The sequence below is a fragment of the Pezoporus occidentalis genome, unplaced genomic scaffold (genome assembly GCF_034315485.1).
Source record: "Pezoporus occidentalis ecotype Australia unplaced genomic scaffold, CSIRO_AGI_Poc_V1 ctg16, whole genome shotgun sequence".
Lineage (NCBI taxonomy): Eukaryota > Metazoa > Chordata > Aves > Psittaciformes > Psittacidae > Pezoporus > Pezoporus occidentalis.
The window spans coordinates 1061593-1087795 of record NW_026913425.1 but is presented as its reverse complement, the minus strand read 5'-3'; the positions used below and the strand labels follow the sequence as shown (position 1 = coordinate 1087795).

The window sequence follows — 26203 nt, the reverse complement described above, 5'->3', positions numbered from 1 at the left end:
TATATAATGATTTTTGAGATGGGCTTGGGTACATAACTGGAGACTGGACCCCTTAATTAGCTAATGCCTGTGCATAGTTTAAAGAACACTAATTTCAGAAATACTAATCTAACTAATCTAGTTTCCTTAGGGTTGCTGTGGCTGTTAGAGCTTATTTTTGACAGGCTTAACTCTCTAGACAGTCATTCTGTAGAGAGCACAGGAGAGTTGTGGGCTACCCAAGCCAGTACTGTTGCCAGAGGAAATATTTAATCAGACCACAGTTTAAGACACAACTCATTATACTCCACCCCTCCCTTCCCTCCCTAAAATGTTCCTTATTTAATGAGATTAGAAGGGTTACTGGAGTTAGGAGAATTCAGATGTAATATGTAATTCTGCCATGATCTTCCTGTGATCTCGTCTCCGATCATCCCATGATGCCAACTCTGGGGAATGGGAGTTTGTACCCTTCTTGATTTCTGAATCAGCTTCATCTGAAGACAAGGATGGCTGAAGCATTCGTTAACCCTTATTAGAGTTAGTATATCTCTGTGGATAAGTAATCTATCAAACTATATTTAATGACAGAGAATGGATAGAGGCTTAAAGTTCAGGAAGACAACTGATATATATTTTAGTAGTATTCTTTATACTTCTGTGTAGTTTCAAATAGCCATTTTAGATTTTTAGTTCTAATTGCTGACATCAAAAGATTATGTATCTAAATGCTGATAGTGTAACTACTGTCCATGTAGCTTTACAGCAGCTATTTATGGTTGTTACAATGGTATTTTGTACAAGAGCGTGAGACATGAATTCCACTATTCATGTCTTGGCACTTGTTACTAGCATACAGCAGGCTCCATCAGTGGGCATGAGGAAACAAAGTAGATACCTGCTGTTTCCTTCAGTTTTCTTTCCCAGAGAGCCGAAGAAAGATGTGCATATCTGCCACCCAGCTAATAACCAGGGAACAGGCTGTGCTATAAAATGCACCAAAGGCTGGAGTCACTGAATCAAAGCTCTATAAAACTATTTTACAAATAGCTGAAGGAAACATACATTCACAGCACAAAAATTACAACTTCACCATTCTCTGCAGCATGTGAGTCACCATGGAAAATCCTTTCTTCTCTTTGTTGATGTAAAGTATATATACTTTTTAAGTACCTAAAAAAATTGAAAGTTATTTTCAGCACATTCAAATAGATTTGTAAAACACATTTTAATGTAATTTAAATATGTATCAAATTGGTGGGAGAATTGAACAAACCGTAGTAAATAAAACAAGAATGGATAAAAAAAACTTGATAGAAACTCTTCTACAATAAAAATGCCAGAACACTGAAACTGTTCACAAGAAATTCTAGAATAACAATCATCAAGGCAATTATAGGGGACAAAGAAGAATATGAGGGAGGTGGTGATAGCAGAAAATAAGCAATTGCAGAAGAAGTACAAGAGTGAAGAATCCAGAGAATAGAGAAATGCAAGTGCATGGACAGAAAATGCTGAAACAGTCTAAACCAGTGATTAGCCAGTACAGGAAAATCCTGTCAAGAACATATTTTCATATAGAAAAAAAATATACTTGAGAAATAAGATCAGAGGGAAATGTTTATCTGTAAATGCAAATATTTTCCTAAAAATGTTGGAGTGTAAATAATACCAATAAAGGAGAAGAGTCTGTAATAAGAACAGGCTATTCATTTAAACTCTAGCATAGTATTCTAAATGTGGCTATTTACAGTTTTCTGTGTAAGCTAAATATTTGTCCCACTGGAAAGTGTACTGTGAAGAAGAATGATTTATCCTTATTTATCTGTATTTTATATAAATACTCCTGAGGCTTTAACTTAGTGTAATATTTTATAAAATATCCTGGCAGAATTTTGGACATCGAGAATTTAAAAAGAAGAATTAAGTTGAGCTGTAAGAAACATGCTGTATAATAACTGTATATGAATAATACCTTAGCGTTCTTTCATCCCAGTGAACTTTAAAGCTTTGTTGTTATAAGCTGCTTTTATGGATCCTCTATTCGTAACTGATGCACCATTAGTATACAGTGATATTCTGAATATAATAGTTCACAAATGACAATGTCTATCTATGTAAAACTCCAAAAAAAAAAAAAAAGACAAAACTGCAGCTTATTTTGGGACCGCTCCGCTACAGTAATTTCAAGCTGAAGACAGATGGTCCTAAGAAAATGCAAACAAGAACAGGTGATCAACTTTGACAACTATTTTTTATATGTACATCAATTTCAAAATACTTTATCACAGTTTACTTAGTATCGAACCCAGATCTGAGGGGAAGGGAGTTTCAATACTGTTTTAAATATAACAAATATGAGTTTAAGCCATGGTATGTGCTTGTAATGTTTATTTATCATTCCTACTGATCACTTATTTTTCTTTATTGTAAGTTATTTTGTTATCTTACAGGAAGTTCAGCAAAGTCCATAAAACCCCTCTGTTTCTTCAGCTGTTACATCCCTCCTGGTTATCTGTCACTCTTTTCACTCTTACCTCTCTTTTCTTCCATTTTCAAGGAAAGCATCTGTTCCAAAACACTTGACCTGTATTAGTCTGAAAAGTATGAGTTTTTTGTGATTTGTAGATTAATTCTAGTTAACAAAAAAATGCAAGCTCAAAATCAATTATTTGATCCAAATAAATTACTAAAAATTATAAAGAACATTAATCCTGAAATATTACAGAAAAACAAATGGAGTCAGCTCTGAACTTGTAATGCAGTAAAGCAAACTTTTCCATATAAAGATTAAAAATGTGGGTGTATGGGACTCTGAAGTATATGTAATTCACTATGCAGGTTTGAGTTTTCCACATTATGTTTAGAGGGGAATTGGTTAAACTCTTGACTTGGGCTTATAACAGAAGTCTGGGGATATTTACCAACTCAGAATTATTAAACAAGGTAACCATTACAGGAAGAATAATCTATTTTTGAAGGCAACAGGAAGCCTACAACAGTGGACACTAATGAGCTGTCTCAAACAGGCTTCAGATCACATGAACAGAAACTTTTTAAAACAAAATGTAAAAAACTCAGGTACTGATAGGTGTTTCACTGACCTCAGAAGCATCTGGGCATTCATCTTAAAAACTTTCTTAATATGATACTAAACTCAGGGATTTAATTTCAGTATTTAGTTAACCAATGCATGATGGTTTGCTGTAGAAAGGCTAACTTGCCAAACAGTTCCAGTAGGTTGGTTAAGCTTTGCTTTGAGGTTCTTCCTCAGTTCAGACCAGCTCTCTAGTGAGGTATCAGAATTAAAGAAGTTGCTGTGGTATTAAGCCCAACTTCAGAATAAAAGAAGTAGGGAAGACTAGGAGGATGAAGTTTTCTTTTCTGGGAGACTGGGTTGCTTTTGCCAGGGACTAGGAATGCAAGGTACTGGAAGAAGCATGAAAGAAAGTCTAACAAAAAAAGGCTTTTTGTGGATTTGTACCAATGAGAACTTCACTATTTCTTTCAAAGGAGAAAAAGCAGATTCTTAATTCTTTGAAAGACATTTTTTTTTTAGATAAATAACCTTGACTTACTTAAGGTAATCTTTTCTATTACATTTAAATTCTACAAATCTGCTTTGCCAAATCTTTCCAAATCTCTTAATTGTTCTGAATCTGAACTGATGTTCTCTCTAGAACATCTGCCAGACCTGTTCCATGTGCAATTGCTGTTTCTGCTGCTATTGTATCTTCTGCTGACTAAAAGAGATTAATGGTTTGAATCTGGAGAAAGACAGCTAAAAGAGTGTGGCTCTTAGGTTCAACAACTTTCTCTAGCAGTCTACCACAGCTCCAGAAGCTTTATTACTTTTCTTCAAAGTTGCAGCACAAAGAATATTAAAAAGCTGTTTTTCAATGCAGACAGTAGAAATTCTTTCTTTAAATTTTCCCAGATGTCTAAAAAAATAATTTTCCAGGTAAAGGCAACAAATACTGGAGTTAAGTAAACTAAAGGAAGAAAAAAGCAAAGAGGAGTATTTATTGTCCATTGTGAAATGAGTGTACATCTAGATTACTTTTTAATGGCTAAAAATTAATAAGCTGTTCCTAATACGAGTGAAAAAACCCCACACTTTATATTATTAAAGGATGTTTTTTGTTCTTTTCTAGGTGATGTAAACTGATCTTTTGTATTCCTAAACAAAGCCTTAATTTACGCAATTTTTTGCTCTTAAATTTGGTAACTGCATTGTATTAAGTCTCCTTTCATTAAACTGTTACTGATGGAACTCAAAACCAGAAGAAAATTGGTATTTACTCAGTCTTTGAGGAGGAAGGCATTTTCACCATGAAGATATTGCTTTATGAATGTTTACAGAAAATTAGGAAAACTTGACATTTTAATTAGTAAAATGCAAGTTGATAAGGGTGTAATCCTCCCTAAATATGAGGGGAGAAGACGTAAATAACAGCAAAGAAAGCATTTTAAAGATTATACAAATATACAAATAAATTGGTATTAGTTGTCCAGGAGTAGATTTGGGCTGGAAACTGGCAGAAATTTTCTATACATAAAAATGTAGTCCCAGAAGAGCAAGAAATACAGTTTCTGAAAGTTACCATGTAAGTCAATATCCAGGTTTTGCATGCTAACTTTTATATATTAGGTAGGTTAACATGCAGCCTGCATTATGTATTTACTATATTTCTGTATGATTGTATTTTGCTCTGAAAATGCAAACTTTACACTGTGTGCAGATAAGTGATTTTTAGACAGGTATTTTTATGACATGAAATGCCTGTGAAAAAAAGAATGGTTTTACAAGTGAATGGTGGTTAAAAAGAATTTAGTTTTGTTTTGAAAAGCCAAGGTACACAAAGTTTTAGTAAAGAACAGGAGTTGGTGGAACTTGACATTTTACATGGGTTCAGCAAAAAAGTTGTAGTGCCTTTAACCTCTATCATTTAATCTAGAATGTTCAAACCCCTTTAAGTGTTTGAGCATGCAAGTATTGTTGTTGGGTTGAATAGCAAGTACTGTTTTCCTCAGTATTTTCTCTAAATTGTTTGTTTCCATGCATTCTGATATTTATCAATGTAAATTTGTCTTTTGGAAAATAAAGAAAATCCTCAAAAAAAAAAATGGTTCTAAATAATCTGTAAATAATTTGTGAATCATTTTATTGTGGAAACTTTTGAACTTTGATCCCACATTGCTCTATTCCATTAAACTATCATTAACATTTATTCTTTTTGGACCTACCTAACGTGCTGGGTCTTTAGAAAGTTTCTTTTCCCATTGAGTTTTAGTGAAACATAATCTGCATGTGTAAAACAATTTATCCCTTAACACCTCTTCAATTCAGATACTTACCAGGTCTTGATTCATGTCCACTATCTATTAAACGATAACAGGAGGACATTCCATTCATCCTTGATCACCAATATGCTGTAAGTGGCCATAAAACCTGGGGATTACAGCATGTGTCCATTAGGATTAATAAGGGGTACAATATATAGCAGGGGTTTGAGAGAAGCCGTAAAATTGATTACAAATGTGGAAAGTCTTCAAAATGAGCAAAGATTGAAATTTTATTAGTCTTTAGTTCAGGAAGAAGAGGCACAACTAATGTTTCCAGAATAACAAGAGGTACAAGGATACACATATTACCGTACACTTTTAAAACAGTGCAACCAAAAAGGACTTTAAAGACAATATAGGTAAACCCGTTTCTTTCACAGAATATGCTACATTTGTGCAACTCATTGTGATGTCAAAAGCTTTGCAAAATTAATTAACATGTATACATTTGTGTCACTAATGTATATTCCATTGCAATAGATGCAGTAAAAATAGAGAGATACGAGTTGTCATGTAACTTGGCATGTTAACTTCCATGTGATGATATGTGGTGGGTATTACCCTACTTAATCTGCCCATCATCCTTTGAAAGTAGTTGTTGGAAAAAAGCATTGTACTGACTTCCTACAGGAATTTCTGTGTCTGTACCAATCTAACAAGATTTTAAAAGAGATATTGTGTGATATCTTCTTCTGCCTTTTTTCTCTTGTAGCATCTCTGCATATTCAGTTGTGTGTTCATACACTGTTTTTTTGGCATTGATGTCTTCAGAATTAAAAAAAAGTGGTATCAGCCTGTTTTTTTTTTAACTTATGCTAAACCAAAAATAATTTATTAATTGTAATTACAGATTGTTTTCCCAGGCAATATTTTTAATAGCCATTAGACATCAGGAGTAATTTTTCCAAAGTTTTAACATTTGCAAAACCTAGTGGATCTGTGGGGATGGAGCCATAGAACAAGCGTGTTGGTTTGTAGACTTTTGATGAAAGCCTGTCAGTCCTGCCATCTTCTGGACATTCTTTAACTAATTACAGGGAACTTTGATCTGATTAATGTGGACATAGTTCATGAGGGATGTGAGGAAAATGTCAAAGAAATAACTTTGAAAAAACGTCATGCTGTGGACTTTGATTCCATTCTTCTTAAAAATGCATTCATGCTCACAAGCACAGTTTTTTGAGTTTAAGGGATCTCCCCATGTTAAATGCCATGAATAGTTTGTGACCTGAAATCTTAAAAGATACTGGAGTTACCTTTTTTTCTGTGCTATTTAAAAAAGTTAGTCATGCACTCCTCAGATGGAATTAATTTTGCTTATGGAAAGACACAATTACCATGAGGACATTTATTTTCCCTTGTTGCATTTAAAGTAGTTATTTGGGGACCCAAGCATAAAAAAAAATATATTTTCTGTCTGGGATACTGAAAGGTGAAAGGTGAACAGATTAGTCCAACCTGGAAAAAAAACAAAACACTTTGGTTTCTCTGACTGAAAAGGAGAATATCCTTCCAGAGAAATGCTGGCAGCTCACCTACATGAATGTCTATAACAGGAGCAGTGTGGCTGTTAGGAAAAAAGTTTCTGCCTTCCCTAACTGGGAATTAAATCTGAAGTTTTGGTCCTTGCTATAGACAACACACTAATATTTCTGATGATGAGACAATATACTAATATTTCCGATGATGTGGGTGTTCCTTTCCTTTCTCAACAAACAGCATTTCAGGAGAAAAACTTGGTAGAAAAATCAGTCAGATCAAACTTTGTTATCTGATAACAGAACTGATAACCTGAACAAACTGCTTTGGGGAGCATACTAATAACCTACCAAAAAAACTCCCATGGAGAATTTAACGGTGCATGTGTTACCTGTGCAAGAAAACAATACCTGCCTATCCATCACTAATCCCTTACACAGGAAGAAAGAATTTGGTTCTGGATTATGCTGGGTCATGATGGATTGGCAGAAGGGCTCATAGTCACCTTCTTCATGTATTACTAACAAGGTTATGCTGACCTGCTCTATACCGTAGTTACAGATGGCTATGGGCTTCAGTCTAGTATGAAGTAAGTTCTGGTGTCTTGCCTACCATCCTAAAGTATCAATAATGTAGTATGACCTATTAATATCTACTGCTGCTAGTAGCTGTCATTTTAGCATTTACATATTCATCATAATTTTTTATCTGTCTTTGTAAATATACTTCTTAAAATGAAAAAAATTCCCAAAACTTTGTGTAGCACTCAAAATTAGAAAAAAAAAGGCATATTCTGGCAATGTAACTAGAAACAAGACAACATTTAAGTTAAATAAAAAACTTTATTAACAATGTAAAACATTTAATATATTACAGTCTCAGATAATCCTGGCATGCCCTATAAGAATTAGTACTTAGTTATATGCAGACACCATGCTTTGAATTCTATTGGAAACAAAATGGGTTGGTGTTTTTTACATTGTTTTGTTTTCTTTTTTCAATACTCTTCTTTTAATAAATTATTTTTCCCCAAAAAAATCTTGTAGAGATACTATCACCTTAAAAGGAAATCTGTTGCTTCTATGCATTGTACAGTATGTACGTATTATGCTTTCTCTGTATTTACAAGTTCTAAGTATTTTTGTCTATGGTTTGTGTATCATAAATTAAGGTATTTTTCTATGAAGTTTTTAAATTGAGATATAGTGGAAGACTAAATATGAATAAGAGCACAAAAAGTAACTGGAGTTTGTGTGCAAATTCTGTTACAATATTGTTTAAATGTTTTAGAGCTTTAATACTTTTGCTGTTAAATAGTTTCCTATGCTTAAAGACTGTTAGAATATGATCAAGTATTTTAATAAGACACTAATAAGAATATTATACTATGCACAAACTTTTAGCTGCAGTTCAAACGATAAAAATCCCCTTTAAAGTTATCTATTAACTGTTATTCATATGTCTTTGAGTGGTTGAAAGTAAGCATGCAAAACATATTTTAAAAAGTTTTAAAAGCATTCTTAGTTATGCTAGATCTATTCCTCAGCTGGTTTATGACCACCACAACTTTAAACTATTAAAACCCTTTTTTGAAAAGGGGGATGGAGAAGAGAAAAAGGAATAGGCTAGTGTAGAAAATGTACTTTATAATTAAGAGTAGCAATGTTCATCTTTTCAGTGGTCAAATAATAGTGGTTTAATCAAAGTTATAAATGATTTTCTTGGTGCTTCTGGGCTTAATCTTCTAACTTGAGACAAGACAGCACAGTCCAAAGAATCTTCGCTTCCGTCTTCTTACCAATGGATACGGAGTCAAGTTTAGGAGGCTGCTATCATCTGTGATGTAAAACCCCACATTTTAATACAAGCATGTACATATGCACATACACAAGAGTTTTTATCATTTATACGTCCTAACAGCAGCTATATGATTAAGTAATAGATCCCACTGCTCTAGGCATAGAAAATAATAACCTGAATTTTGTGAATAAGGGTCTTGCAATGCTAATAATCTGGGTCTCCATGGTAATGTAACAGAAATTTTGTCAAGGAGAATACCAGTTTATTAATGAAACCTAAAAGAAATTACACCTCCAAAAATGCAAGACCTAAGCCACAATACTCCTGCATGAATGAATAATGTTAGGGTCCCAGATGAAACCTAAAGATAAGTAGCTTGAGATCTTTCAGACATACAAGTTTGGAAATGTCAATCTTAAGGTAAATTCTGGCTTAATTTAAATATAAAACTGCCCAGCCTTATTTGGTGGCCATTTATGCATGTAAGGGAGAATTTTCATTAAAAACTGCAGCACTGAAACATCTTGGCACATCAAGAGAAGAAGCATTTGTCTGGAAAAGCTAGCACAATATGCTCTCCCTATTTCTGGTTAGCTTTCTAGCTTTTATATTAACTACTTTCAAATTCATACAAAATGTATATAGTAGCGCCAACTTGTGCACTATCACAGAGCTATCTTGCAAAATCTTTAGAATTCACTTTGAATTTGAGCCATCTTCAGGCAGGTTTCATGACAAGAGATATGCCTCATTATGTTCTTATTCTGGTTACATCAGGGAATTAGTTCCTGCTTCCCTCATGTCACCAGGAAAAGTATATTATTTTATCTATAGATACCATACCTATAAAATTCCAGAATACCTCATGTGAAACTTGAAAGGCCAAAGTTCAAATAGTAAATTTTGACTCCACTGAATCAGTAGGGAAAATACTTCACCTACATTTTTCTTTTTGTCATTTCTATTTTTTTTTAATGGAAGGCAAACCCTTTAATTATCTTAATTTTCCTTATGTGAAGAAAATACAAAACCTACCTTGATTTTTCAGTGGTAAAGGCATAGTCTCCCTGAGTTTACTTAAAAGGTTTTTCATTTCTCTAATATCTCTGTGGAAACAAAAGTTTAAAGAGATACAATAGAGCAGCAGTTGAAGACTGCATGGGGAATGGCCCACAGGATAGCTTTATATGGTGAAATAATGGAGCAATAAATACAAAAAATCTATCGGGCAAGCAGTTGGTTCACACACGTTTCAGAAAATGCATACAAGAAAGGGCAGTAGATTTAATAATGGAGCACTTTTAAGCCAGTCTGATATTAACTAGTTTCATCTGGTCCAAATTTATGATCTATTCTGGCACTTCCATATTAAATCCAAATAAATGAACTGGTGGATACAATGTGGTCCTGGTGGCAAAGCACACAATACATCTTTTAGGACAAGCTAGTACTAATGACAACTTGATACGCCTTATCAGAAGTTTGTAGCTTGTACCATGAATGTGTTTCATTGTTCAAAAGGAAATTATAATACACGTAGCTAACCCATTATATGTATTGCTGCACATTAAGTGAAAATTTAGAAACAGAGCTGTCACTCTCATCCCTCTTAGGAGAATCTGACATGAAATTTTCTAAGTCAGTAAATAAAAAAATGGTAAAAAATAAAAAAATGGTAATAAAATGCTAAGGCACATGAAAAACAATAAGGTGCTTGGTGACAGCCAGCATGGCTTCACTAAGGGGAAATCCTGCCTGACCAATTTGGTGGCCTTCTTTGATGGGGCTACAGAACTGATGGACAGGGGTAGAGCGGCTGATGTCATCTACCAGGACTTGTGCGAAGCGTTCAACACTGTCCCACATGACATCCTTGTCTCTAAATTGGAGAGACATCAATTTGATGGATGGACCACTGGGTGGATAAAGAACTGGCTGGATGGCCGCACACAAAAAGTTGTGGTCAATGGCTCAATGTCCAACTGGAGACCAGTAACGAGTGGTGTCCCTCAGGGATCAGTGTTGGGACTGGTCTTGTTCAGTATCTTTGTTGCTGACATGGACAGTGGGATTGAGTGCACCCTCAGCAAGTTTGCTGATGACACCAAGCTGTGTGGTTCGGTTGATCCGCTGGAGGGAAGGAATGCCATCCAGAGGGACCTCAACATGCTTGTGAGGTGGGCTGATGCCAACCTTATGAAGTTTAACCATGCCAAGTGCAAGGTCCTACACCTGGGTCAGAGCAATCCCAGGCACAGGTACAGGTTGGGCAGAGAAGAGATTCAGAGCAGCCCTGAGGAGAAGGACTTGGGGGTGTTGGTTGATGAGGAAATGAACATGAGCTGGCTTCAGTGTGCACTTGCAGCTCAGAAAGCCAACCGTATCCTGGGCTTCATCAAGAGGAGCGTTACCAGCAGGTCAAAGGAGGTGATCCTGCCCCTCTACTCTGCTCTTGTGTGACCTCACCTGGAGTATTGTGTGCAGTTCTGGTGTCCTCAGCATAAAAAGGACATGGAACTGATGGAACAAGTCCAGATAAGGGTCACTAGGATGATCAGGGGACTGGAGCACCTCCCGTATGAAGATAGGCTGAGGAAGTTGTGGCTGTTCAGCCTGGAGAAGAGAAGGCTGCGTGGAGACCTCCTAGCAGCCTTCCAGTATCTGAAGGGGTCCTATAGGGATGCTGGGGAGGGACTCTTCGTTAGGGACTGTAGTGACAGGACAAGGGGTAACGGGTTAAAACTTAAACAGGGGAAGTTTAGACTGGATATAAGGAGAAATTCTTTCCTGTTAGGGTGGTGAGGCACTGGAATGGGCTGCCCAGGGAAGTGGTGAATGCTCCACCTCTGGTGGTGTTCAAAGCCATGTTGGACAGAGCCCTGGATGACAAGGTGTCGTGTGAGGTTTCCCTGCCCATGGCAGTAGGGTTGGAACTAGATGACCTAGATGTCCTTTCCAACCCAAACCAGTCTATGATTCTATGATTCGGTGATTTTAAATCCTGATTTACTTGGCAGGTCTGAAAAAACTCCTCCTAAGCTTTTTTTCTTCAGAGTGGATGGCACAGTTTAGTGTGAGGTGTCCCTGCCCATGGCGGGGGGTGGGGGTGGAACTAAATGATCTAGATGTCCTTTCCAACCCTAACTATTCTATGATTCTATGATTATCTCACAAAGCAAGTTACCTTTGGATATGTTTTGAGAGTGGCCAAAATCTGCAAAAATGTTCCTGTTTTACAGATAGGTGGCAAATCAGCAATACTGTGAGCAGGCTTGTAATGTCTTAAAGTTTTCAGGATTTGGTCTTGTCTCATTCGTCTACATACAAAATGGCTCTTAGAAATAACGCAGTACATCTAATAAGAAATTTCTCAGATTTAATCTCCAGGTTACTCTCTCAGTAGAACTTAGTTTTATACAAACAAACATGATAACCATTAAAATCTCATCAGCATCTTAATATGCAAAGACATCAGGTATTTCTTGCAAAGAAATGTTGGCCATCAGGATTACTGCCAATCTTTCAATTGCACAGTTAAGAGGGTAAGAGAAGTCCATTTTGACAAAGCTGTGGATGATGTTCCCCCTCTCCTAAGGCTTCTACATTGATAACTATGGGCAGAAGCAACTGAAATGAACTAGATTCTGTGCTTTCAACTTATGAATGCAGAACTGCAGGCCAGCAGATTTGCCTCTTTTAGAGAACCCGGCCCACTAGCAACACAATTTCCCACACTTTGTTTTTGCTAATTACCCCCTGTTAACTAGCCAAATTAAGCATGTCACCTCCCTCTGCCCTTCTTTTAGGAGTCACTCTCAGGTATGATAAATGTAACAGAAATGTTAACAGGTGATTTAATTTATCAATATCTTTAATACTAGCAACATTGACTTCCTAATTGTAAAAGACTAAATAAACCCTAAATGAAAATTTGCTTTGTTTAGGAATGAAGTGCTACACATACCTTTCAGTATGTTCAATATCTGTGGAAACCTGCCATAAATGCTGTTGAATATCCAATGGTGATGATGATGCGTCTTCTAAAAAAGGTACTTCGGAACTCTCCTCCACTTTAGTATCTAGGATCTTGGCTGGGGCACCAGGGTCTTTCCCTTTAAAATATTTAAAGAAAACATATATCCCCATTATTTATTAATTAAACTGTATACTCAGATAATATAATTGATGTTTTGAGCTTGGTCTTGCAGAGTATAAATGAAGAAAGCTGTGAATGCAAACTCTGAGGAAGAACTGCTAATAAAGAGAGCAAGACACCCACCTGCTAATCAAAGTGCTCCTATATGTACTCTTGCTGAAGTAAGAGGTGTTCCAGGGAGGCATGTGTGGAGTTTAGAATTTTACATAGTGAGTATTATGAAAGGTTTCACTTAAACTCTAGTGGTTCACATGTGATACGAAATAAGAGCCAGAGGGTAAAACAGAACAAAATAAGCAAGGATATTACAGCATACATTCTGAAAGCAGCTTCAAAAACTTTGACACTAAAGAACATTGCAACCCATGTCTCCTAGTGTTACAGCAATGACAAGGGAAAACAAAAGACAAAATATTTACTTTGTGATTTTGAAAGCAATATATAGCTGCCACCACTCAGAGCATCATATTTTGAATTTCCATGCTTACACTTGCCTAATTCATGCTCACTATATGGAAATGAAATGCAGTGTTGGAATCAAATGGGAGCTTCATGACAAATCTGCCATGGCTTCTGTCAGGGAGAGAATGGGATAAAGGATGTGGTCCATGATAGTGGAGAATGCAAGAGAGTTAAGTATTGGTGGGATTTTTTGGCATCCTTCCAAACCTCCTTTGGACTGTCTGATGGTATTCCTTTCTGCAATGCAAATACAGTCCTGGCACAAAGTACATTTAAATAAGAAAATTCAAATTGGAGTATATCCCAGACATGTTATTGAGAATTAAAGTTTTTTCCCTTCTGAGTTCTCTCATGAAATTCAGTAAACGATCTCAGAAAGAAAGAAAAATCTCAAAAAATAGAGAGAAAACCTGCCAGTGTTTAAACCAGTGATATGAGGAGTTGAGTAGGAAATGTTTTTTCACCTCACAATTGTTGAAATTTGAAAAAAAATTCACATCAGGAAAATCCTGAGTAGTTACTATAACATTTGACAAGGAGTACCAATGACAGGAATTATATTAATAAGAATAGGTAAATTACTCCTTTGCTGAAAAAAGAAGATAATATTCTTAGCAACTCATCTGAATGTCAAACTAGACATTACTTGTACTACAGAAAATACTTGCTTAATGTTTTAATTATTCTTTTAAGTCAGTAGAAATCCGTTCTTCCTGCTTTGCCCTTGACTAAGTCATCTTACTATGATCCCAAGAGATCGCATGACCTGATACAACAAGTTTACCGTCTATAACAGACTGATGTTCTCTCTCCTTTCTCTGCTCCTTACTTTGGTATCCACTACTAACTTGTGCTTTGTGAGATCTCTCTGTGAGCTACTTTAACCCATCAAATGGTAGATTACTGTAAAAAACGATCAAATAAAATGTGAAGTTTTCTGATGAACTGTTTGAAGTCAGTAAAGTTTTAGGTCAGTAAATAATGCTTACATGTTTGAGAGCAAGTACCAGAGGAAGATCATGTGGCCAGAAGCAGTGGAAGGGAGAAAGAAATAAAGACATGATACAGGGTGGGGTGTTAATAAAGAGGAAGAGCTGAGTATCTTTCTGGTGGTAACAAGGGATTACGTTGACCCCATTGCTTGTGGAAAAGCAGCCAAAGACTACTTCCCACATTGTTTGTTTTACTCTGTATCACCCTATAGGTATGACTTTCAAATTTTTCTAGCTCTTAAATCTTTCTAGCTTATGCTGTTTTTTTAAAGCACTTCATATTGTACAAGTCTAATAGTTAATTGCATAAGCTTTGTTATTCATTATTTTTCTATTACAAGAAGCCCATTACATCACATACTATTACCTCTTACTGCTTCTTTGAAAGAGGGTTGCCCCAGGGAATCCATCTAATTTGCCAGTGATATCACAATTTATTACTTGTGGAACTGGGTATTAGTTAATTCTCCCATTATTTTGAAGTGTTATGTTGAAACTCTGACCTGACTTCTGGTGACATGGTGTCAAGAACAACCCTGTCTATAGAGGCATCCTTCAAGCATGTCAAAGGTGTTTCAATGGAAACAATAGCAGTACCACATGAAATAACAGTAAAGGTTATTTTTTGCAAATTGAGAACAGAAGCACTGAGAATGTAACATTCTTTCTGTTAGCACAAAAGAAAACTCTTGCAGATTTAAGAGAAACAGCAGCATAGATTTCAGCTGAAAAGAGCTCTTTACCAGTAATTCTGTTGTATTTTGAGCAGTTCATGAAGCCTTTCTTGAATTTCAGAACATCTGTTCAACCACTTGAAAACAGTTAGAGTCAGCTAATAATAAAGGTTTTGCTTTAATAATGTCTATGACTCAGGCTTAACGTTTCTAGTACATGGCACAGCCTGTAGAGAAACAAAAGCTCGTCAAATCTTCTTATCTTCCTAGTGGTGGTAAGGATAGCTTTTCTGTTACACATTCTTAAAATAGGGATATGAACCCTAAATTTTACTTTCAATTTAGTGAGTAGACTTCTACTAACTTCAGTTGGACTTTGATTGTGCCCACAGTGTTGTTAGAGGTGTCCACACACTTGCTGTTCTTGCCAGTTGACGAGGCAGAGTCTTTTTACTGTGAAATTTTAAGATAAAGCATGATTACTCTTTATCTTTTAGCCTCTAATTCAGCTTTTTTTTTCTTCTCTTTTAACTTGCGTTTGGTATAAAATTAAATTTATCGAATTAAATAATTGTGCACATCAAACTTGAGCTTTATTGATGCTAAATAAGAGGGTAGAAAATGATCGGTTCAATAAGGTTACATACAACATCTATGATCACTGTGCTTTATGTGCTTCACTTACTCTGCTCCATACTGCTAGTCATGCTACGCTTTGCATATACTCAGTCATCCCCTGCTTTGGAGAGAAACTTATGTAATGAATAAAGCACCTATTATAGGCACCTCAGAGCTAGTTAGATTTCACTGCAAATGAACTGGAAAGATATTTGAAGGGAACAACACAATTTAACAAAGCTGACAGAACCTCTCTCTCAAAAAGAAGGTGGCATTTGCATTAGGCTTCTACCCTGGTATTAAGGATAAATGCACAAGTTACGGATCACAACTAAAGTAAATGAAAAGGAGAATGTAAAAAGTGGAATAGGAAAGAATGACATAGGAAGTAAACAAGAAAAATGGTAAATATGGCTAGCAGCCTGAGGAACTTCATTCCTGACACACATGGGACCTGCAGAACTCAAGAGACTGTTATTATGAAGCAAAACACAGTAGAAGTGGTAGAAGTTGCATTGTCCTCCTTCCATGCCTGTTTTTGTTCTGTTCATTTTGGTCTCTTCACAGTGTCCACACGAGAAGGGGCAAATCTCTGGATTTTTTAAGTGATTGTTTCTCCACATCTGTGTGCTTCTCTCTCATGTCTTATCCTTCTTGTGTAAGTTGTAGGTGTAAGTAATTATACATATCTACTACCAGTTTTTAAATAGATTGCTGAGACAGTAGTAATTCCATTAAACAATCATTCCTTTATCCTCCAAACAAAAATCCCATCACTGAATTGAGGGTTTATTTTTGTAATCTGTAACACAAGTTATCACAGGCTTTTAAGCACTATTTTAAGGAAATAACATGTTGTTATTACAAGATGCATACTGGAAAAGCAACACTATTAACTTCTAGAGTGGTATACGATACACAATTATCTGTGATTTCATATCAAATCTGTGATTTTATGTACCAAGAATGCAGGAATTACTTGCCTCAAACTCAGCACAAATAGCTACCAGTTTCAGACCTTATATTTCTTTGACAAGGCAGCTTTAACTATTTTTACAGCATGTTTTGAACTCTGGAGAACACCTCCAGTTCATTTTAACTATTCCCTCTTGCCTTTGATCTGTTGTATGGGCTTACTCAATTTGTTATTAGAGTTAAGTGCTTGCTAACATGCTGCATAGCTAACTAATAGAATGATTGTAATCTGCTATTTAGGGTTTTACAAAATACTTTGTAATATGTAATTATATAACAAAACAAGTCAATTATACCTGTAGCTTATCCTAAGAAATTAATGGCTTCTATGTAAATATATATAGACATTAAACTTCAATAATGTGCATTTCACAGTGACATGCTATAATGATTCAATTATAACAAAAATATTTTACAGTTCCTCACAATGAAATTAATATATTATTATTGTGCATACATGAATCCACAAAGCTCTTTTATCTGTTATGTTTACATTTAAACATGCAATTAAGTTCTTTATAAGGTATCAGTAAAAACATCTGACCTCAAAATATTGGTGGCTGAATACAGCAACATATGCTGAAGTGCACTTAGGAGATCTGAAGTAATTCTGGGTTGTCCCAGTGTGGGACCTTGACAACTTCAGTATTAATTTGGAAAAGGGCTAATCTAATACTAATATAAGTTTAAGTAATCTAATACGGGGATTGTGGAAAAGAGGAATCATAAAGTATATGATCAGCTAACCAAACACATAGCAGCTACAAAAAGCTTCAATTAAGGCTACTCAGGCATGTTTCATTGCATCCTTTGCAGACTTTCTGAATGTTGGAACTTTACAGTCATAATGTATTTTCAACACTTGGCTTTTTGGGTGTATGTACCTTAGAAAAGAATTATAGAGAGCACTTACCTCAGTTTACTTACTGCATAACACAGCTGGAAATATTTATGACTTTTGGCCCCACTGTGACTATCACATCTCGAAGAAATAACAGACTATATGAATTTTCTAGCAGAGTATGTATGGCAGCAGTAAGTTAATCTAAAGCACTGCAAATATGCAAGAAATTTCTGTACAGGAAGCTTGATATATATACTATACATTATATATAGGACTGTCTGTTCTGTACAACAGAAAGAACAGAAAGAAAGAGATGAGAAGACCAGTACTGTGAAAGATAGTGAAGATACGCAGGGCTCAGCCCTTCAAATTGTAGTTGGTGTTTTGTTAAAAAGCATCTGTTTCCCAGTAGGGAGCACTGAGTTTCTCTTGGGAAAAGAGCATCAGCATCAGCCCGCTGCCTTAGCTTTATCAGTTCTGTAGTTTGTTTGATAACATCTGGTCAAGATACTAGTACCCACATTAATATCTATTAACTGAAGTTTGCTGAGAAAAGCCTGCATGTCATCCTACTTGAGTATCTGCTGCTTGAGGAAGAACACAAATTGGTGAAGTCTCATGGGAGAGTTAAAAACCTTACAAACTACTTACTCAACAGTTAATGGTATTAGAAAATGAAAAAATTATATCCAAATGGAAAATATTACCTTCAAAAATGAGCTTCAAGACACAATAATATCAGGTATGCATATTTATGAATTAAACGAAGATTTTTTTCTAAGGGTAGTACAATTTATACACAAGGAAAATTATTAATCTTTTTTTAATATGGTCACTCAGATGGTGAAGAACTAAACAGGTGAAAAAGTAAAAAAAGCTATATATTAGAAACAGCACAATGATTTTATGATGGTGAAGTTACCAGCTCCTTCATTGCCCAAGATAAATTTATGGTACCTTGCCTACACTGCAATACCATTCTCCATAAGTAAAGAAATTAAAGAAAGGTTATGGGCTCATTCTGCTCCTTGGAAAATAGCATGTTTTGGCAGAAGATACAATAAATAGGTTGCAAAGCCATCTAATCTAATACCCTACTGAAAGCAGGGTCAACGTGCATCACATTATTCACGGCTATTTGAGTTATCAGTATCTCCAAGGATGGAGATTTCACATCCTCTTTGGGCGCCTGTTCCAGTATATGACTACTTTCACTGTGAAAAACCCCATATAACTGGAATTTCCCTTGTGGCATGATAGCTTTAAAATACCTCTAGGTGTTGTAAACACCCATTATTTACTATACAAATCAATGTTCTATTGGCTAAGTTCCAAAATTCAAATTACGTGAATCCCTGCAATTGTACAGGTTTTGCCTATTATGAATTTTTCTCAAAGAATGTCACAGAAACTTAGAGTCAAGCTACTATGATTATGTCTACATGGATACAGAACAAAAATTACTATATTTAGCAATGGCAGAATGGCTACCATAACTTTCTCTATGGTGAGATGAGGAAATAATGCTTAACAGAAGTACAGCCAAATAGGAACTAAGCTGGCCCATACTATAATGCTGTAATTAATCTTATCCAATTTAGACATCTAATGGCTTGATATTAAGTTATTAATGTAGATTCCATCCAAAGGCAAAAGGGAGAGACACAGATATATCAGGGTTACTCAACTGTCACCTCAAGCTACTTTCTTTTTGCAATTACAGAAGATGGTTTGACAACTGTAGCCAATGCTAGGAAATGCAGTACAATCTGTCATAAAAAATGATGATTCATTTTAGCAGCTACTGGCAACTGTTGTATGATAGCTCTGTTAATTCTGTCTCTTTCTGTTTTATAGATTTCTTTTTGACTTGAGAAAATCACTGAAAAGCTCAAATGAGCAGTTATAAACCTCCAATTCTTAATTTAATAATAAAAAATAATTTGATTTAGCTGTACCCTATAGTTAGATTTTAAGAATACATTATGAGATCTTTCAGGGTGACAGGAAATGTAAGGTTCATTACAAAACCTACATTACAGCTCATTACAGAACTTCGTCTTGTCTTCACCTAATAAATTCTGCTGAGATATTGTCTGGGGAAAGAACAGTTACAATCAGCAGATATATTCTCCCAATCAATGTATTCCATCAACGAGCAATGAGGTTACTAAGTAACCAGTTCAGTAAATTATATGCATTTCTACATCTTCCTTTTAGTATGTGGCTAACCAAATATGAAATCATTAGAAAGAAGCAGCTTCGCTGAAGCAAGAACATATCCTTTGTGTGTAAAAGTACTCTTTGAGATAGTTTTCAGTTCTCAGTCTTGCATCTAGTTTTACTAAGGTGGGCCACTTTCTGACCATATATATCTGTCCTTTGCTACAAGCTCACATTTCTGCAGAAGTAACAACAGGGACAGTAAGGGATCAGTTTAGTGTTAAAACCATGCCATATTGCTCCACCAACCACATGCCCTCAAATACTGCACCAGACAAATACCTCTTACAAAATGACTAAGATAGTTCGCCCACTGATCTGACCAATGACAGGTAAAACTTTTGAGATCACTCTTTAAAAAATTATTTCATTCTTCTAAACTTCAAGGACATTAGTGATAAATGCCTGATATGACACCCTTCTGTAAGAATAATGATAATGAAGCAGAAATACAGCTGTTTTTTTAGTAGCTGAAGAGTTTCAGTGGTATAGTTCATTTTACAGTTTGGGGCTTATCATGGCTTAACCCCAGCCAGCAAGTAAGCCCCACACAGCCACTCACTCCTCCCTGGTGGGATGGGAGAGAGAATTGGAAGAGTAAAAGTGAGAAAACTCACGGGCTGAGTTAAAGACAGTTGAGAAGGGAAAGCAAAGCTGTGCACAGTTCATTCACCACTGCCTGTGGGCAGGCAGGTGTTTAGGCGTCCTCAGGAGAGCAGGGCTTCATTATGTGTAATGGTTACTCGGGAAAACAAACACCATTGTCAGGGAAGGTCCCCACTTCCTTCTTCTCCCTGCCAGTTTTACATGCTGAGCATGATGGTATGGACTATCTCTGTGCTCAGCTGGGGTTGGCTGTCTTGGCTGTGCTGCTTCCCAGCTTCTTGCGCACCATCAGCCTACTTGCTGATAGTGTGAGGTGAGAAGCAGAAAAAGTCTTGATGCACAAATCTAAACCAGACCATACTGGCTACCGTGAGGAAACCTATGCCAGCCAAAACCAGCACAGTGCTTTGTCTATCAGGAATACCCAACCATACCCCCAAAGACCGTGTTCTGTTTTTTTCTTTAAATCTATGTATTTGAGCGATTTCATACCTTTCCGATGAAACTGCAGTGATCCTAGCAGACATATGGACTTCAGCATTTCTGTTGTGTACATTTCTAAGCAACACTGTAACTGGATGTATAGTCTACAGATTTCAGGATGAATTTCACCATCTTCTGGGCTGCAGTAAAGAGAAAAGAATTTGTTAAGAATGGGACTGGAAGGACATGAGGGTCATCAAATCCACTTCCCTGCTGTTGCAAGCAACCACATTATAATCTGCTTCATAAACTATTAAGCTATATGTATATGATAAAAAAAACCAGCCCTTATATCAAGCTTTATTTACAAAAATACTTCAGCTCTGCAAAACTCCAGGCTTAAAACAGCTAAACTCGGGTTGTCTTTGGTAAAATTGCATGTCCTTATTTACTCCTCTGCTTGTTTTTGGAAAAGGGGTAAATAAATGACTGGGATCTTTTTTCCTCTTTAAAAGCTTTAGATAAATATATTCTGGTAGATTGAAATGTTCTTTTGCCATCCAGTTTCAGTTACCCTTGCACAGCCACTTTCACAGTCACTGTTCAGTTACAAATCCTGGATTAGGCATAATTAACCCTACTTGGAAAACGCTCATCAGGAAAAAGTCAGCTGTAGTCTTTCAGTTCTACAGTTTCTGCCTGAATTTCTTCATGCTCCCCCCGTGTTTAAATATCGCATGAGGAGGAGAATTTTTTTTCAGAAAAGTAGTAACTATCTTGAAAACAGAAACTGAAATCCAAGGTAATCCTGCACCTTCAATTAATTGTTTAGGACACTAAGAAAATAATTTATACAGATCCAGGAGCCAATTTGCATTCCTGGCTGTAAAATCAGACATTAAACCTCACTTTTGTAGTCTAAGAATACAGCATGGGGACAAACATACTTTTTAATAAATGTAACTGTTTCTGTAAGTGATTTAAGCTAACAAAGTGATTTATCCAGTCATACCCAAAAATCAGGTTTTCAATGCTCCTTCTAAGGTGCAGTAAGTGGCAAGATTGAAGAGTCAGGATTTCAGCCATTTCATGTTCAGACATTCCTGCTATTTGTTTGTTACATAGTGATGTTAAATGGTAAGCTAACCCTCAAAACTGCATTTTGTAACAGCTAGAGGAACCTGCTTTTCTAAATAACCTGAACATAATGCCATTTCTGATTACTATTACTAAGAAATAAAAAAAATGAAATAAATTTCAGCATGCTTTCAGATTTCTAGACTATGAATAATGTAAGTGAAGCTTTTATGATAAAAAGATTGCTAACATTCTTTACAGTGATTGAGTTTCCTGTGGTTAAATTGATGCTTCAAAAGACCCTGCTGTGTATGGGAAAAAAGTAGACTTTTGAATTTCCTTAAGAAAACCAAAGCAAATACATGATTTGCTGATAAATTATCACAAGTAATAATTATATCTTAATAATTATTATAAATAAATTATTTGCTGATAAGTTCTTTGTAGCAACAACAGATTCTACTGCTAGAGTCAAATTTCTTAATACCAATTTAGGCCAAAGGTTTTGAAAGCTATAGCAAACAATGTTTATCTAAACTAATAATATAGGTTATTTCTTTTTGAGGGTAAGAGGGCATTATTTATACCCAGATCCAGGGTCCATTCAAAACGTTACATCCAGCTCTTTTGTCCAGAGTCAAGTCCTTAACTGCATATGAAAACATGTATCTCCTAGAAATGGATCTGTGTTCAAATCCCACATTCTTTCCAACATATACAAACAAAAGTATTTTTAGTGACTGCATAAGCAGTAGTATAACAAAATAAAGAATGCTAGTTCTGAAATACTGAAAATGATGCTTAGAAAACAATATAGCATTACAACACATACACATGCACACAAAATCATTTTGGGATAAAATGAATTTGATTTTTTTAAAACTGTACTTCATTGCAGACTCCTCAAACACTTTGAAGTTCTTACAATATTTTATACTTTTTTTTTACCTTGAATTACGTATGTAGTACCTCTTCTCTTGCATTAATACAAAAATCTAGTCCTGGTTTAAAAAGAGTTAAATCTCAACATTCTTTGCAGTTGTGTTTGCCATTTCTTTAATTTTTAACCAATCTATCTGTTATATGAATTGCAGCTGTCAGATCTGTGATCACTTAGCTGATTAGAAATGGACTGCTGTCTCTAAATAAGGAGTAACCATCAATTTAACAGCATTTCTTTTCAAATTGGCAGATGGAAGGGTTTTTAATGTAATCATATTTTTATTAATTAAATAAGATAAAACACATGTAATTCAGATATCAATTTAATTTGTTTTATTATAAATCAGAAGCAGTTCTTCAAAAGTAGACTTACTTCTAAATCATACTCGCATTTTCAAGATCAGCCTCTAGTCCTTCAGTTTGCATATACTATTCTTAATAATCTCAACATTTTGGTAAAACGGTTGCTACAAAACTGGAGGAATCCTAAAGCAGAATAGTTTTCTGATGTTTGATATAGGAGGCAGTTCCAGGAATAAATGTAACCTTACAGAATTCACCTAATCAAATACAGTATGAATCAGCAACTAGCCAAATACAGCAAAAGTACAGCATACCACTTTTTCTTTCTCTGGAACAGTATTTTAAATTTCTGAACTTTCCCTGATAGCTAAATTTAAGAACCATGTGGTATGTATTTACATAATATGTAATACTCTTGGAAGCTTTTACTATCCTGATTTATCTGACCTTTTTAGCTTACAGATGAGATATTTTCATACCCCTTTGTGTCACATACTCTTACATGTGCATTGAATTCCCAAGTTCAGCACCATGGAATTCCTGCAGTAGATGCATCCTTTTTTCCACATCATCTGCATTACTTACTGTTGCAGGTCTTTTCACATGAGCATATATACAATAATTTCCTTTAAGCTATCCTTACCAAAAGAGAGATTACAAAAACAATTTAGGAGTATAGAATTCCACTTAAGTTTCCATATTTAGCCTTCAGGTCCAAAATTTAGCTGTTCAAACTTAACGGTGTATTTCATGTAATACGTAAGTCCTGGAGCCCTACCACATAGACACAAGCACATTCAGTTTCTGCTTCAGTTTCATAGACACCTATACTTTCATTCTGAGCAGGGTTTCCTCTGTCCTGAAGACAATTACACAAGTTTTTTTTAATTAGATTGTCGTTGACTTGCCTATTCCACCTGCAGGGCACTGCTCCATAAATATTCAGATGCCAAGTGGAACCTGCAAAAAATAAAGCCACTACAAATGGTAACAATGACCTTTTTCTGCTCAGTCATGAGAGCTTTTTCTGATAGAGAGATACAGATTCACTCCACTCACTTATGCAAGTAAAGCTGAATCTTTCTAGCTCTTCTGAAAGCTAAGATTCTTTAAATATGAGTCTATCACTAAGAGGAGTATGTTAACTTACATCATGAGAAGATAATTTCCTTGTAGCAGATTATGGTTGTCCTATTTTTATCTGCATTGTTTGAAGTGTTAGAAATCCTTAGATATTTTAGAAATCATGGCCATTACAGGAATTTTATTTACAATGTTGAATCTTTATTCCTTTCTAGCTGTCATTGGCAAAATGAGTAAGGGTCTGCACTCTGGTGTAAGAAAATGTCATTTTACTCATACAGCTATTAAATTTCTAAGAAGCAAAAATGGTGAAAAGCTTGTTTTGTGAACGGTGAAAAGGTTTTTGGTCTTACTGACAGAATTTTTGATTGTGCAAATTAAGAAAGCAGCAATTATATACAAGATGATTGGCTTATAGGCCAATTTAAATTTATCTGTGGCTTCCTATTCACAAGTGAGTTGGAAGAGTAATCAGAAAGCACAGCAATAAGTATTTTCATTGACTTTTTTTTCCTGTGTTTATCTAATGTATTCTTGTAAACTATGTTGGGTGATATGATTTAGCGTAAGGTGTCCCTGACCACAGCAGGGGGGTTGGAACTAGATGATCTTAATGTCCTTTCCAACCCTAACGATTCTATGATTCTATGAGTCTATGTTTATGAAGAGCATGAGAATAAGAACTAGAAACATCTATGATAATATATGCATATTCTGACCCATTCTTGTTTTTTTTCCAGAATATGGAGCATCTGTAATGAGACTGTGGGCAAAATTCTTCTCTCATTTGCAAATCCAAAGCAACAGCAGTGACATCCAAGAAAAATATTTTTCATTATCTGAAGTTTATACAATAAGAATTATTTCCAGGCCACTACCCTCATGGATTTTCTCGAACGGTTTAATAAGCATTTAATTGCAATAATGACCACAAGAATTCCATTAGCTTGCAACCAAACAATTCTCTCCTATGCATGTATATAGGCATCATTTTCACCTCTGAAAGCCACATGCTCTGACGCCAGTGCACACAAAGATTTTGTTTACAATTCCTGAAGTACATTCTGTGTAGTGGGCTTGAAATTTCCCTTTAATGTGTCATCAGTTTCACTTCCTTCAGTAATTTTCTGTATGTTCAGTGTCATGCCATAAGAAATGCTGAACAGGGGACTAGCACGAATGTAATTTTCAGTGGGATGATTATGATGTGTTTATTATCAAATAGCTATATAAAAAAATTCATATTTACAAAGAAAAGTTCATGCAAACTTGTATTAGTAACCCCCAAAGTCAGCTACCTCTGTTTCAGTTAGTCCAGCTGCTTTCTGTATGAAGACCACTTACATATTCAAGAAAAATCTCACACAACACAGTCTCATAAGAGTACTATGCTAAACTCTGTTCTCAATGGAGCTGTTCAATAGCTCATGTGGAGCTGAACATACAAAAGCTAGCTCAGCACTGAGCACCTGCCCACGAGCCAAACACCAGTTCCTCATCACTGACTTCTAAGCACAGCTGCCACAAAGCTGTGAATAAGAATTGTGCTCACTTCATGCATCCATTGTGGAAAAGAAATTTTCTTGCTTCTCTCTATCCACTTAGGTAAGATAAAGACATACTGATAAACTTTATGGGATTTCTATACACAGTTTGTGACTTGGGGATACTTCATCTGACAGGGCAGAACTGCTGCCTTCACAAAATTAATGCAATGAATGGCCCATATAGGAAAGGATGAAGGACAGAATTTATGGAATTCTGTGGCTCTGAGAAAGACTCTTGACTTTCCAGTGAAGTGGCAAGACACACATGTTCCTGTACATGAGGAAGGGGAAAGGGTGAGATCAGTGTGCCTGTGTTTAATGCCAATGTTTTGCATGTAAGGTAAAGTTTATAGGTCCATACAAGCTGGCATATTGTTTAATATCTGTCAGACTTTACTCCTGTCTGGTCTTCACTAGAAAACAGTAGGCTTTGCTCTCTAAAGAGAACTCAGAGAAAGGGTTTCTTTATATGAAACCTTTTAGTTTTCCTTTTAGTAATAAAAACTGTATGAACTGCCAGATGGTTAGTTTATTAATAACAACAACGACATTTCCCATAATGAGGACTGTAGGATTATTTATCTGACCCAGAAACACCTGCTGATATCTAGTCATTTGGCTCAGAATTTCCCTTTCTCTCTCTGCTATATTATGCTGATAGCCGTACATTAATA

At 35.7% G+C, this 26203-nt stretch overlaps 1 protein-coding gene across 1 annotated transcript in view; it reads right to left on the bottom strand.

Annotated features, from left to right (window-relative positions):
• Nucleotides 1-7626: 7626 nt before the first annotated feature.
• RGS7BP (regulator of G protein signaling 7 binding protein) overlaps nt 7627-26203 on the bottom strand; it is a 39263-nt gene continuing 20686 nt past the window's right edge. The window contains exons 3-6 of the mRNA XM_062612314.1: nt 20647-20777; nt 12569-12716; nt 9640-9710; nt 7627-8640 (exon numbers count right to left, since the gene is read on the bottom strand). Of these exons, the coding sequence (XP_062468298.1) occupies nt 8549-8640; nt 9640-9710; nt 12569-12716; nt 20647-20777 (442 nt within the window). The 3' untranslated portion in view covers nt 7627-8548. The remainder of the gene's footprint in view (nt 8641-9639; nt 9711-12568; nt 12717-20646; nt 20778-26203) is intronic.